This window comes from Lates calcarifer, linkage group LG15 (assembly GCF_001640805.2).
Source record: "Lates calcarifer isolate ASB-BC8 linkage group LG15, TLL_Latcal_v3, whole genome shotgun sequence".
Taxonomy (NCBI): domain Eukaryota; kingdom Metazoa; phylum Chordata; class Actinopteri; family Centropomidae; genus Lates; species Lates calcarifer.
The window spans coordinates 7,140,241-7,154,904 of record NC_066847.1 but is presented as its reverse complement, the minus strand read 5'-3'; the positions used below and the strand labels follow the sequence as shown (position 1 = coordinate 7,154,904).

At 38.9% G+C, this 14,664-nt stretch overlaps 1 protein-coding gene across 1 annotated transcript in view; it reads right to left on the bottom strand.

Annotated features, from left to right (window-relative positions):
* The window catches only part of myom3 (myomesin 3), a 53,492-nt gene that overhangs the window by 6,712 nt on the left and 32,116 nt on the right, over positions 1-14,664 (bottom strand). Inside the window, exons 15-26 of the mRNA XM_018700063.2 lie at positions 13,081-13,264; positions 12,204-12,378; positions 11,916-12,037; positions 10,532-10,719; positions 7,941-8,067; positions 5,563-5,744; positions 5,138-5,252; positions 4,490-4,646; positions 3,695-3,801; positions 3,365-3,409; positions 2,967-3,103; positions 142-286 (exon numbers count right to left, since the gene is read on the bottom strand). Coding sequence (XP_018555579.1) covers positions 142-286; positions 2,967-3,103; positions 3,365-3,409; positions 3,695-3,801; positions 4,490-4,646; positions 5,138-5,252; positions 5,563-5,744; positions 7,941-8,067; positions 10,532-10,719; positions 11,916-12,037; positions 12,204-12,378; positions 13,081-13,264 — 1,684 coding nt within the window. The remainder of the gene's footprint in view (positions 1-141; positions 287-2,966; positions 3,104-3,364; positions 3,410-3,694; positions 3,802-4,489; positions 4,647-5,137; positions 5,253-5,562; positions 5,745-7,940; positions 8,068-10,531; positions 10,720-11,915; positions 12,038-12,203; positions 12,379-13,080; positions 13,265-14,664) is intronic.

Genomic DNA, 14,664 nt, shown 5'->3' with positions numbered 1-14,664 from the left:
TGACCAAGGATCATACAGAAAAGGAGCAGATCAGTTTAGAAACCAACTTTCACCAGATTTCTTCTGTGCTTGTCGTTCATTATGGAACGTCACAGAAGCCAATATGACAACATGGTGGCAGGTGACCGACTTATGACTTACTTTTGTCCACAAAGACCAAAGTGAATTGGTTCTTGGCGCGGCCATCTCTCAGTTGAGCCGTGTATGAGCCCTCGTCCTCTTGAGAGAGCTGATCAAACAATATCTCCACCAGACCTTTGGCCTTGTCGAAGTTGATCTTACGGCGCTGCAAGAGAGCAAACAAGCATTGCTACACATACAGTACACATCAGCTTATGCAGACCAGATGATTGCACCAGATGCACTGCTATAGTGTATAGATGGTTAATAATACAGAGAAAATATAGTGTGAACTAGTGTGTGCAAAGCATCTAAAATGACATGCAAACTGCAGACGAAATATTCTTCTTTTTCAAACAAACATGAAAGAAACGCAAACAAACAAACACACAGAGGAAACAGCCTTTGAGCTCATTTTCATGGCTTTTATGTTCATCAAGATAAGTGCACGCCTTGCATGTTGATAGGCCTCAGTGGTGATTTGTGATGTATGGCAAGCCTGAGGGTCTTAATCAGCTAAATGGCTTTTGAATTTGCAAACCTCAGCTGTGATCATTTAGAAATAACGTGTAATCAGTACTGTTCAGATGGAACTCCGATATCAGGAAATAATGGAATAAATGAAAATGAAATACAAGCAATGAATGGGAGCTGCTGAATATAAAGCAGTCGCCCAGCCTCACACAAACATGAGCAAACACAGATGCACAAAACAGAGTTGCAAAACCACACTAAATTTACGGTGTTGTATTTGTTTTTCTCTCTGTGGACACATTGGTGCATGGTTCAATAACCTTGACGACTGTGCTGATTATTTTTAGCTTGGTGTCATAACATATATCATTATTTTGTTCATATTCAGTTTGTGTTCCTGTTCCTCCATGTTCCTTGATGATTATACTGTTTCAAATTGCACTTTAAAATGGCAGGTGAAATCACCACCATGTCTCTATTTTCCATATTCCGTCTTGCCCTATCATTACATTATTTTGTGAGTAATAATGGTAAGAATGTTTATGAAAATTGTTTTTGTTTTTGTTGCAAATAGCTTTGGTTTTCATTGAGCTGTTTTATGAAAATAAATGAATTTGGGAGGTCATTTTTGAGATACGTAAACAACATATTTAGTGCAGGTATACAAATTTCAGCATGACTTGTGCAACTGATACCATAGGAAATGCACTAAAATGAGATGCATGTTTATCATTAATGTGTCTTAATATACTTCATATTTCATGCCTTACATGCTTACACTTTTCAATTTCAAAGAGTCATTTCACTCAGTACTAGAGACCCACTATTAGTAACATCCTGTTGATCCACTACCCTGAATAATGTTTGTTTGAAGAAAGTTGTCCAAATGATCTATTTATTCCACCTCTGTGTTTCTTTGGCGTCTCACCAGAACTGACATATTTACCAGATGTGTGCTCCTTCTTCACCTTCAGCTCAGTTGATCCTCCCATCTCTCCCAGACTTTGTGAAATTAGCTCAGCTGCCAGACCTTTCTTTCTGCCATGCACACCTGCTCTTCATCTCTGTTGGCAGCCTCAATTTCCTGCCTTCCAGGATGTTTATTAAAACGCTAATTGCTGTTTTCGATTCATAGTGACTTGTCATGAAGACAGATGCATGCAGCTACACACTCATGTTATATATTAGAGTTTCATGACATCTATAATTTTCCCTAGTTTTTGAACACAACAAATGTGTTGTCACTAACTTGAAATTTAACTTTATTTTCATATAAAAGAAAAGTTATGAATCACAGTTCATTTTGTAGTGGCCAAAATCTTACAGGAAAACAAACATGCCTTGACTGAGTCACTGATTTCCTTATGAATAAACACTGGGAAACTGTTACAGCCAAGACTGGATTACCAGTCAGTTGAAGCAGTTAAAACTACTTAGGTGCCCCAAAAGCCCCAGGTTTACACCATATCATAATTTGATTAATTGCAAATTTGAGATTTGTACCACTAAAATCAGTTCCTCCATCCTGTGACCCTGGACTTGCAGAGGGATCCTGTGTGAAATTCTAGTTTTAAGACCTTTATTCTTTATATTTATATTTAATTGTGTTTTATCAAATTGATTCAATCTGTTTTCCCTGTGTGTAAAGTCATTAACACACAGAGAAACTGGTAGTTTTAAAAGTTAGTATTATTCCATCATAGGAGAGCTGTGAGGCTGAAAACAACAATTATCATCAACAAGTCTGAGAATTACTTTAAAAAGAAATCAATTAACTTTTCTGTTTTCTTCTGTGTTTTAAATGTCAGAAAATAGTGAAACTGTCCATTGTTATCCCCCAAAGCCCATGCTAACCTAATTCTAATTTCTTGTTTTGTTTGACCAACCGTCAAAAATACAAAGATGCCATGTTTACTATTGTAGAGGACTGGAGAATATAGCATAATATTCACATTTGAGAAGTTGGGACAAGTTCATTTTCCTTTAAAAAAAAAGCTTTAAATGATTAATCATTTAGCATTTTTCTGGGTGCCTGGGGAAATAATGAAACTGCTATGTAGTGGAGTCAGTAGGGAGCCAGCAACAAATCTTAGGTAGGTTAATCTCACCATGGGTATAGGAGATATAAATTGCTGTTCAGAGGGTGGCAAGGTTAAGAGGCTCTGGCAGGAGCTCATAGATCAACAGTAACAATAAGTAACCTTTGTAAAACATTAATGCTTTTCAAACTGGAGAAAAATGTCACATTCCTTTTGGGATTTCCTTTTAACCAAAATACTTCATGGTTGAAGTTTTGTAGCAAGAGTGAGTTTGTGATATGCTCACCTCTCTGAGCAGCTGTACTACAGGTTAGCCTATGCAATGGTTCCTACCGGAGTGCTGGAGATTTCCCGATCATTGAAGATGAGGCGAAGCTCGGCGGTGTTACTCAGACTTTCAGTCTGAAGCCAAAGACGTACGTCACCTTTCTCAGAAACATCCACCTGCCAGCCTGACTTCAGAGCTATCACTGCCCGAGGGAAATTAAACACACAGTGTTACAGGCTGATCATTTAATCAATGAAGAATGCTGACTAGTCCCAGTCTTGCTATGTCTCTACACCTTACACAAATCCTGCTTTCATGGTATAATGTGTGTAAAAATGTCTTATATATTCAAATCAGTTCTGTATATCAAGACCATTTCTGAGATGTTTATCAAATGAAAATAACTCTAATAAACTTATTAACTTTTTTCTATCACACACTTCAGCATCATTGTGGTACATACATGGATTTCTGACTTGCCAGCTGAGCTCTTTGAGTCGTTCAAGGTCTGCCAAAAGAAAGTAAAACAGCAGCTGAAGGTTAATTACCCTTTGATCAGGACTCACATTTTGTAATACAAGTGAGTAGAACAATACCTCACATAGCTCTATTTTTAAAGCTGCTAAGCTGGAAAGTTGATTGGGAACACGTGCTTAGTCGGACGAGTGACCTTGTAGACGTGGTTGTGAAGGGCATAATTATTTGCTTAAGAAAAGCTTCCTAACTTGAAAGTTCTACAGCATTTTATTTCACTACTTACACATATTTTCAGCAACTAAACTGTTTCATCTACCTTCAGCAGTGAAGTCGTAGCTGGACGACAGGTTAGAGTTGTCGCTCATCTCTACCGTGTAGAGACCCAGGTCCTCCTCAGAGGGGTCGGTGAAGGTGAGGACTGACCTGATGGACGAATTGAAAAACAGACTAATGCATTCAGACAGCATCTTCAGCCTTGTGTTTATCTGTCCACCCTGCAGCAAAGGCTGCTGTGGGTGCTGCTTTGTGCTGTCAGCCATCAGATCACACAAATTGCTTTGACCCAATGCCTTCCAGCCACCTGAGCTTAAAATGAAATTAAATTTTGTTTTATATTCTATGAATGAGGGGTACAGAGTGAATGTGAGAGCTGGCAGGCAAGCTTAAAAACTGGATAATCCAAAGAGACTGCCATTCAGTGGGAATCCCAGTGAGAAATACTCCCAAAATGTCAATTTACAAAGTGAATTCAATTAATTCAAACCATATCTAATGTTAATAGAGCCTCTATTTAAATCCTTTTCTATAAAAGTGTAACATAAACCATGTCCATCCACAGACTTGGTTAGTTTGAAAGGTATCCCCAGTTGTGGGGACCGTGCAGGGTGAACAGCATTTTGCGAGTCACTGTTGGAAAAACAAGAGCTGGCACTTAAAACATGAAAAGCATAGAAATGCTGAGGGATTGACAGGCAGAGGTATCTAAAACATTTTCCTCAGAACTTGAACAACAACAACACTTCTTGTTCATAAACGCAGTCACAGATTTCTTGGCATTCACCTGATCACAGGAAAAAGGACACACAGTGCATGTCACACTTGAACAACCTACTTATTCTTCTTGGTTTCTGTTCCTGCTCTCCTGGCGTCTATGGCCTCTGTGTAGTTTTTGCTCCACAGGAACTTGCTCTCATCGCTCATCTGATCAGCCTCGTAGCCCAGAAATATGAAGCCATCATTATCCACACCGATCTCAATGTTTTTAGTGCCTAAGGAAGACAAAAGGGGTCAGCATGGCAGTATGGTTCATGGGTTTACTTCAAGTAATATAATTACAGCAATATAATACAGATAAAGAGATCAGTACATGAAAAATGTATAAACCCTTTTACACGTCTTGGTCCCTTATATATATATATATATATATATATATATATATATATATATATATATATATATATATATATATATACACACACACACACACACACACACACACACACACACATCAATACACATCCATGTGTATTGATATGTGGCTGGAGCCAGAAGCCTTTGGACAAAGCCAGGCTAGCTGTTTCCCCCTGTTTCTAGTCTTTATGCTAAGCTAAGCTAACTCTCTCCTGGCTCCAGCTTCATATTTAACAGATATGAGAGTGGTACCAATGTTTTCATTTAAAGTGTGAATGCTTTTCCCCACTCCAGTATATTGTATCTTGGGCCCAGCACCTCCAACATATCTGGAACCGTGATAGCTGACCTGGTTTAGTCTGAGCTGTGACTGGCTCAGAGGGAAGGGAGGGACAGCCCACTCCAGCCTCATTGACAGCCGATACACGGAAACAGTAGGTCTGACCTGCCTGAAGACCTGACACCTGGACATCATGGGAGACACATGAAATATTTACTGGTCATTGTCATTATTCATCATGATTTTTTAAACTTTTACACCTACAGAAATATAAAGGAATGAAATACTGGAACACTGTGAGCTTCTACAAAGTGGGTTTTTATTATAATAATTTACTGGCACTTACAGTTATGAAATGCACTCATGCTTAATAAGACACATAAATTGCTGGCTCTATTAAATGAAATTATGGACAAATTCTAATTATAAATCAGGCAAAAACTTGATCTGTCTGTTTTTTTAAACTGAGGCTTTTTAAACATTTTTACACTCACCTTGTAATGTGTGTCAGAGATTGGCTTGTCGTTTAAAGCCGTCCAGCTGTCTGATTGGTCACCCTGACTGATTTCCAGCAAATACCCGGTCACAGGGCTTCGTCCTTCATACAATGGAGCTGCCCACAGTAGCACCAGGGAGTTGTTTCTCACTTCCCTGAGCCCCAGGTCATAGGGACAACCTGAGAGAGAAGAGTAAGGGTCATGGACGTGCCCTGTCAAGGTCAGTGTTTTTGTGCTGGGGAGCTATAACTGCAGAAAGCGTGTGTATGTGTATGTATATAGAAACCAGGGGCTGACAAAACTGTAATGAAATTTCACTTGGAAATAAACTAACCAAACCAAGCAAAAAGGACTCAATGGGAAGTCAAAGCAAAACAAACCAGAAATAACAGTAAAGTCAAAAGGAGTACAGTGACTTTCCTTAATCTACCCCTACTGACTTCATGCCGGCACACAGTAGTTAATTTGCTTAATGATTTTCAGTCACTTTTAAATTATTAACGGCACAGAGGAAAGCCCATTTGCCAAGATTAATGAGCTGCGCTTTAAAAGTGGCTTGTGTGAGAGAGCCTCTCTCCATTTTCAATATTAATGTCACAAGAGGCTGATATGAGCGTGGCCAGAACTGCTGGGCTGTCTACTGAGCCACCACATGCTGGAATGGCTTTGTGGGCGAGTCTGTATGTGTGTGGTTGTGCTTGTGTGTTTCTAATAATAATACAATCACTTTTTATTCCCCCTAAACTTTAATTGTTTCAGGTTGATTTTCTTACTAAAATCTTTTTAAACATTAGGAGCTTATAGTGCAGGTGAGAGAAGAGAGGAGCCTACAAAAAATGTTGATATTTACACCTGAGTTTCCTTCAGTTTTTACCATTCCCTCAAAGCAATAAGCTTAATGAGCAGCAGTGATTGTGTACGTTTTTGCCTCTGGATTTTGCCTCTCAGGCTACAGACTGTCCTTACTTGTTGGTGGAGGTTTGGTCTGTCCAAACACAAACACATTTGTGTTCTTGCACTTCAGTGCACGTTCACATGGCATCAGGTGGTTGGCAAGTGTGTCCTTCATCAGAAATATGCCAATACACACACTTGTGACACATTTGTGACTTTTCTTAATACTATTTTGAAGTAGCTTTCTGCTCCACATCAGCCTAATACATTTGGTGATTACGAGCCTAAAATTTGGTGCAAGGACTGACACTAGTCAACAGACACGAGGAAGCTGAACATCCAGAGATGGTTCTGATGGGACTGAAAAGAATGTTATCACATATCCGACACTGTCAAGATAAATAATAAATATCATATCTTTTAATCAAAGAGTTTGAGAAATAGATTTTGAGAAACCAGTTGAAAATAATATCATGTTATTTGTCTTTGACACACACACACCTGCTTCTAGAAAACTCAATTTAATTGCTTAATTAAGAGATTAAATTTAGTTTTATGACAACCAAAACAAAACCTACGTCCTTGTAATAATATACTGTTAGTATGACTCACTCCTGATTCCTGAAGTGAGGATCAGTTTTTGTTTGCCACCTTTCAGCTGATGGTGGACTCAGTGTCTTGTTCAAGGACACTTCAGCAGCAGAGATACTAGCCACAAACCAAGGTAATATTAGACAGCATACATATATAACACATAATGAATTCCACTAACTACCTTTAACTTGAGGCTGTTATTTTAATTATTATTTCAGCTGCTGTGTTATGCACTTGACTTCTGCCTTCTCTACCTCTGACCTGTCTATTTTCCTGTGAAATGACTGCATGCAATTTTTAAGTGTCATTTTAAATAAAAATAAAACGGTAGTGAGAGGTAATGGGTCCTCCAGATGATGGATGATCTTTGTATCAGTCTCACCTCCCTTTACAAGCTGGGGTCAGCAAACTTTTTGTTATGTGAACTCACAACCTTTAGTAGAGAAAGTGAGTCAGGTTGGTAATGACAGAAGCTCAAATGCTCAATGCTCAAAAGCACTCAAAGACATGTTTTTCTTATTATTACTTCACTTGTGTTTATCGTGAAGTAGGTAACATTTTGTGTCCAGTAGTCTGAAATGAAATATATATAATATAATATCTGTATGTTCAAAACATTTTCAATGATGCAGAGGGGGTAGATGTCAGACACCACTTGTTATTTAAAGCAAAGTAAATTAAGTGTCTGGGGGGATCTTCAAAAAAAAATATACCAGCATTAAGTGAAGAGTTTTCTTCACTTTTATTTAAGTTGAGATGCCCTCAGATGCACCTTTCACACAATCAGATGCACAGGGGTATGAGTTTCTGTAAAGTATTTGGATTGTGAGGGAAATCATCCCTCCTGAATGAACTGATTCAAAGGTAAAAGTGATTTTCTCCTTAACCTGGCTCTGGCATCGTCCACTTCTCACACAGAAAAGCTTCGCTGGCCTCAGATGGCTTCCCGACACCAGCTATATTGGCAGCAAACACACGAAACTGGTAGAAGTGCCCATTAGACAGGTTGCCAACCTATGGAAACCAGAGATAAAATATTAATAGCAGAATCCACACCAGTAAAACAGGTCCAGGTAACATATGATCTGAAAAAGTATGTATGCATGTTTGAAATGGTCTCAAAATACTTTGTGAAAACCTAAATTAAAGACAAATATCCGTATTAAACAATAGTGTTTGCCCTGAATCATATACTACATCTCACAGTGAACTTCAGTTACATGGCTGAAAACTGCTTTTCTTTCAGGAGGAAAACAGATTGTGTAAGCTGTAAGATTTGGATGAAGTGGGTCCCCTTTTCTTTTGAACTGCACAGGTGATGTGAATTTCTGGTATAGAGATGAGTAAAAATTGGAATAACTGTTCACCTTTGATGTATTTCAGTTTGCTAACATGTTTCAGTGATCTATTATTCTTGTTGAAGACAATAAATTTCTGGTGCTTTTTGTAGTACTGTTTAATGTACAGTATGTGCAGCATTCTGTATCTGGCTTAGATAATAAAAAAACTTAATGCATTCATATAAGTCAGCTGACTTCAAGGAAAACATGGATCAGTTGTCACGTCATATAGAAGAAAAAGTTCCCTGGTTGTACAGTTACACTCCTTCTGACTCAAGCAAGCATTATATAAGGTATTAGCTCTGCTGCTGCTGCCGCAGCATTTTTGCTGAGCCCCTGAGACACTTTTGCTTTGGGAAGGGAGAGGATTCTGCCTTATTGATCTGTCCATTGATCTTCCTATTCACAGCCACTTAGACTTTAAGGCCCTTATCGCCTCTGTGAACACTTGTGAAATTCTGCTGCTGCTTTCGCATCACTCCTAGCAACTAATTGACACAACCAGGGAGATTATTTCAGAGCAATAGCAATCGCTATCTGAAAACCAATTTCCCCACACCTACCACCCCCTTCATTATCGATAGATCCTCTTCTAACCACATTTAGGTAGAAGGACAACCTTCTTATCAGATCAATATACAGTTTGCCTCACAGAAATGCCAAATAAGTGGAAAGAAGTACAGCTTTTATCCACTAGATGGCAAACAGGCTGCATTTGATTAATATGACACCAATTTTTGATCCTCTTTTTGTCAACCTTTGCTTGGAGTCCAGGGTCCACTTTTGTACTCATGGTTTCATAAATCTTAATCACAATCCTCATGCCCCATTTATAAAAAGTTTAGCATTGGTGTAAAGTAACTAAACACATTTACTCAAGTTCTGTTCTTGAGTACAGTTTTGAGCACCTTGCATTCTTCTACTCCATTACATTAATCTGACAGATATAGTTACTGCATATATTTCAAGATTTTAAATCAAAAAGATGTGATTATAAAATACAAAGCACTGTTAAAAATTAAACCTGTGAACATTTTGGCTTGTGACCCCTAAAAAATAATCAGCATGTAGTTGAGACTATTTGTCATGTTTCAGATGTCTATGAGCTGAATAACTGTTTGAGGCTCAGAGAGGTCAAAGTATCCAATATTTCACAAAAAAGCAAAGTGAAGTGAGTACTTCAGTTGTTGAAATTGCTCACTTAGGCCAAAAGGGGGTGCTGCATGTTCTCGTCAGAGGGTTTCTTCTGAGAGAGTGGTTTCCAGGCCAGAAGACTCCGTACCTTCCAATGTGTAGGTCTAATCTTGATATACAGGGGCACAGTCATTTTCCCTCTAATTGGCTTTTCTCTTTGTTTTCCCCAGGAGCTAAAAACGACCACTCACACATAACACATTGGACAATGTCTAATTATGGAGCACCTGTAATCTACCTAAAACAGGTTAAAGATTTAACTTTCCTCCAAGTCTCCATGGACACAGCTTGTTGCCTAGTGACACAGTCAATGTGGATGATGGAGCTTTAGCCAATGTTGCCATTATTTTAAAGGCAGCTCCTAAATGGAGAGATATCCTCCATTACTATAATTATATTCAAGGTAAGTTCTTATTGGTAGTGATGTCTGGGCATATCTTTGTTGCACTCACAATAGGAACTTATATGAATTCTTTTTCTCTGTGGTTTCATCAAAAGTCGAAAAATATGCTCCTGTCTCATACCGTGACAGTGAAATACATGTTATGTTATCTTTACTTCTACTTTTCAACCAACAGCCATATAGCCAAAGCCATACATTGTATATTACATAAAAGTCATCTCAGCACTATGCAAAACATCTTGTCACACTCCACTGTACGTATAATCTGAAAGGAACATCTTCAGAAACAGTCAGCATTTGCAAACAAGTCGGAGGGGCTACAGCCTTGCTAGCACCTCTATGAGGCTATATTTGGGAACAATGCTGTTTTGAGCTAAATGCTAACATCACAATGCTAACATGCTCATAATGGCAATGTTAACATATTGGTGCTTACGAGGTTTAACATCTTAATTTAGTATGTTAGCAAGCTAACACTAACCTTAGAGCAATGGTGCAAGGATGGCTAAAAAAAATCACACTACATCGTAACTTTACTGACCCTAAACTGTCTCTCCTTGACAGGCTGGATGTTGACCTCTCTCCATGTGTTCATGTCCTTTTCCCTCTGGTCCAGGTAGTAGCCACGCACAGGATCTCCCCCACTGAAGGCAGGTGCCCTCCAGCCCAAAACCATCTCTGATCCAGTGCACAACAGCAGGGCGATGGCAGAGGGAGCAGAGGGAACATCTGGAGCAACCAGAGGGAATTAAACAGAAACAACATAAATCATAAGTGAGAGATGAGAGGATCTCAGCAGGAATTCATTCTTGCTAAATAGAGTGAGAAATGTTGACAACTTCCTGACAACTGCTGTCTAAAGTTGCAATTTCGTAACTTTTCCTTTATTATTCTCAAATGAGAATGAAAGAATTATTCATCTTTATATTCTGTTTGATAAAAATGTATTCCTGACAAAGAAATGGACTTCAGCCACTTATCCCCAGGTAATGGCAGAGTGGCAGAAAAGATATGAGAATATTCTGGCAGTGAGTGGCGAGCAAAATGAGTCATCACTGTACTATACTGCAAGCTACAGAGAACACATTATCTGGAACTGCAACACAGGAAGTAATATGGTTCAGTAGCTCTTCAAGAGGAACATTACCACCCAGCATTAATCCAACTACACAAAGAGAACACATCAGTTATATGTAAAGACACTGTCCAGGTTACATGAAAAAACTGACATGTAAAAGAAACAGTCTCAGTTTGAAAATGGTACCAGCAGCATTGCAATATGTTGAGATACATTAGAAGATATTCTTGCCCACATTTTCTCTTCTTCTTTGTCTGACTTGAGTAAAACCAAAACATCCAACACTATGGCAAAAATTTCCATAAGGTGCTAGTTAAAGTATGTTATTCTGCTTACACCTTTTTCACTTTAAAGAAAGCACATATTTTCTCAGAGAGGGATTTTGAGGCAATGAAAGAAAACTGTAAACATGAATAAGTCTGTTTGGTGGTGATAGTTTAGTATTTGAAGGTATTTGGTGCAAAATGGTAAAATATCTTTATCTCGGGTGAAAAGAAAAGATGTGTTTTGTTCTAAATCTAACCTACATTTACCCAGAGCATTCCTCTCACAATAATAATGGTAACATTTATTTGTATGCTTTGCTGTGTTAGTACTGTGTACCTCTAAGAATAACAAATCTTTGCAAAACCTCTAACAAAAATCCAGCGACAGATTCAACATTTAAGTACCTTATTTTAATATATGGTGCCCCAATATTTTACCTCTACAGGAAGAAATGTGTGTTGCTCTTGTTGTTAGTAAATGCATCAGGTGATTAGAGAGTCTCAGGTACTTGAGTTGTGTCCTGAAAGAAAATGAAATTTTATGTCCACCACTTTGTGTATTGGCTGGCAGCTGCACTTACAAATGGCTGATCTGACGAGAATGGGGCAAGACTCCTCTGAGTAGCTGCTGTTTCCTGCTCGGCTCACAGACTTCACTCGAAACACATATTCTCTTCCAGTCTTGAGACCATGGACAATAAACCTGAGGAAGTTGGAGAGAGTTGGAGTTCATATCTGAATTTTTTTCCCGTGCAGAGAGACAATCTAGTGTTACCACTTTTTATCTGTGATGTAGACTATAGAGACTAATGATACTTCCTGCAGCTGACCAGAAAATGATAGTAAACACATTTATCTGTCAGAGTGACCTGGTTTTGGTGAAAGGCTTGTTGTTAACAGTCTTCCAGTCTTGTTTGCCAATTTCATTGTAGTACAGGTAGTATCCCAGAATGTCGTCTTTGTCTTTGGGCTCCTGCCACTGGAGCAGCACTGAGGTGTCTGTGTCTCTGATGGCCATCAGAGAGTGAGGAGGAGCTGGCACAGCTGATGGGAATCAGATGAAAACTATGAAAACTGAAATGATCAACTGAAAACTGACTATAATATAGAGTATTCATTCAACTGTTCATTTTGTACTTTAAAGTATGATCAAGTGATGAAACTGAAACTGAGATGCCATTAACCAATTTTTTTCTAAAGCTGATCTGCTTAGTGAGTTGAATAATGTAGACTGTCTCAATGCTGAGCTCTTATACACAAATAAGGTCTATATGTGATAATGTTGCTATGGGACAATGTATTCAAGAGTGGGTCCCAGCCTTGTGTGTTTTGTACACGCACAAGAGGATACATATGTATGTGCACGTGTACACATTTCCTTCCAGTGGTTTCACATTATTACACTGATTGACGGGTGATGATAACATGCTAAGAAGAATGCTGTTTTGAAAATGTTTTATGAGGAGGTACTGTGGGGTCCAAAAGAGAGCCAAAAAATCCTTAGGCAGCCAGCAACATGTAATACAATCAGACAGATGATCAGACAGGTTGTAAGCAAACCTTGAGAAAGCCAAGATGAGCAACCAACAAATTATTACAAAGCTGCACGTGCATAACTGTACAGTAGGTACAGCACAGGAGGTAACTGTTGAACTAGGAAGTAGCTCTTTGAAATTTAATTGACGTTTACAACAGGTGAGAGAAATAAATGGGCAGCAGTATACGACATAGCACATTCTATCTCACCTTGTGGCTTTCCCAAGGAGATCGGCGCGCTTGGCTCAGAGGGGTCACTGATGCCGTACTTGTTGATAGAGCGAACTCTGAAGCAGTACTGTTTGCCCTTGACCAGGTCAAACACTGGGAACCTGGGAGAGTTTACCACCATGTCCAGACTGGCCAGCTCCCAGCTGTTCTTCCCTTCCAGGGACTGATCCAAGTACAGGATCAGAAAAGCACAAAAGAGATGATTTCAAAGGTGCTATCTACCTCAAGGACATGTTCATTACTCAGTATCCTGTGCTGGAGGATTCAATCTGCACAGGGACTGCCAAGACTGCCAAATACGCTTTAAAAAGTCCCATAATTCATTCTAATTTTGTACCATCACTTACTCTGTATTTAACTGGTGATCATCAAGTTTTGGAGCAAACCACTTAACGTACAGACAAGGGCATAGAAAGAGGAAGATTAGAGGCAGTTTGGTGTGATAGGCAGAGAGACTTCAAGGCAGAAATATCAATAGAGCCTCAGATTCAGAAGGACTGGGAAATGTGACAGAAGACAGATATGCTGAAATATAGCCAAAAAAAATGGAGATGCATGTAAATTGTAGACAACCAGTGACTCATCTTGACACCCCTGCTTCATCTTTGACAATCAGTTGTATTCATCTAATTGTATGTGCACCACACTAATGAGCTCTATTTAATATTCTTCATTTACTTTTCCTCTGCTCTGTATTACCATTATTTCCTGCTCTAACTCCCTGTTTGAGGAGGAAAACCTAACAATAGAATGGGGCATGTCAAAGAGATCAGTGATTATAAAGTGCTTGCTCAAGGCCAAAAGGGATATTTGAATGTTCCCTTCATTATATAAGTGGAAAAGAAGCAGCAGTCTTTAGTAATTTCAGATGCCTTTGACAGATTTGACAGTTTTATTACCTCAGTAATTTATGAAAGTCCAATAAAAATCTATTTCCTGTGGCAGTTTTCTGATTATTGGAGCTAGAAGCTGTTGGGTGTCTGGGTTGATATTGGAGAGCTGAGGCCCTTTATTGTTGTAAAGAATATGTCAGTGCCCGCAGTTTGATATGTCGGAAGAAAACTTTTGTTATTTTGGCATCATTTTGAACTTTGTATCTAGTTCTGGGGGGAAAAACAACCACAACCTGAATGCATAATTGAAACACTGCCAGATAAATCAAAACCAGAATATATTGTAGTTTTGTCTAATCTTAAACCACAAATCCTTCAAATCTCAGATTCAGGAGGTTTTAAATCACCAGTTAGAAAATAAAAAGTATTTCAAGTATGCAAGCAAGACAATCAAATCCCCAATGCCTAAGTGCTTGGCATGAAAGAGGAACATCAAGGTCTGTTTGCCCTTAACGAGTTCACAAATTCCCAGCTAAACTGACATCACAGTGGTGTGTGTGTGTGTGTGTGTGTGTGTGTTTGTTCCTCCTCTCTCTTTAATTAGTGCTGTGGTCAGAAGCCTGCTGTTAATTTGGCTCATGCTCCAGCATCAGACTGAACAAACCCAACAAGCGATGGGAGCAACTGATGATGCAAGAACATTGATCCTGATGTTAACTAGATGTGTATG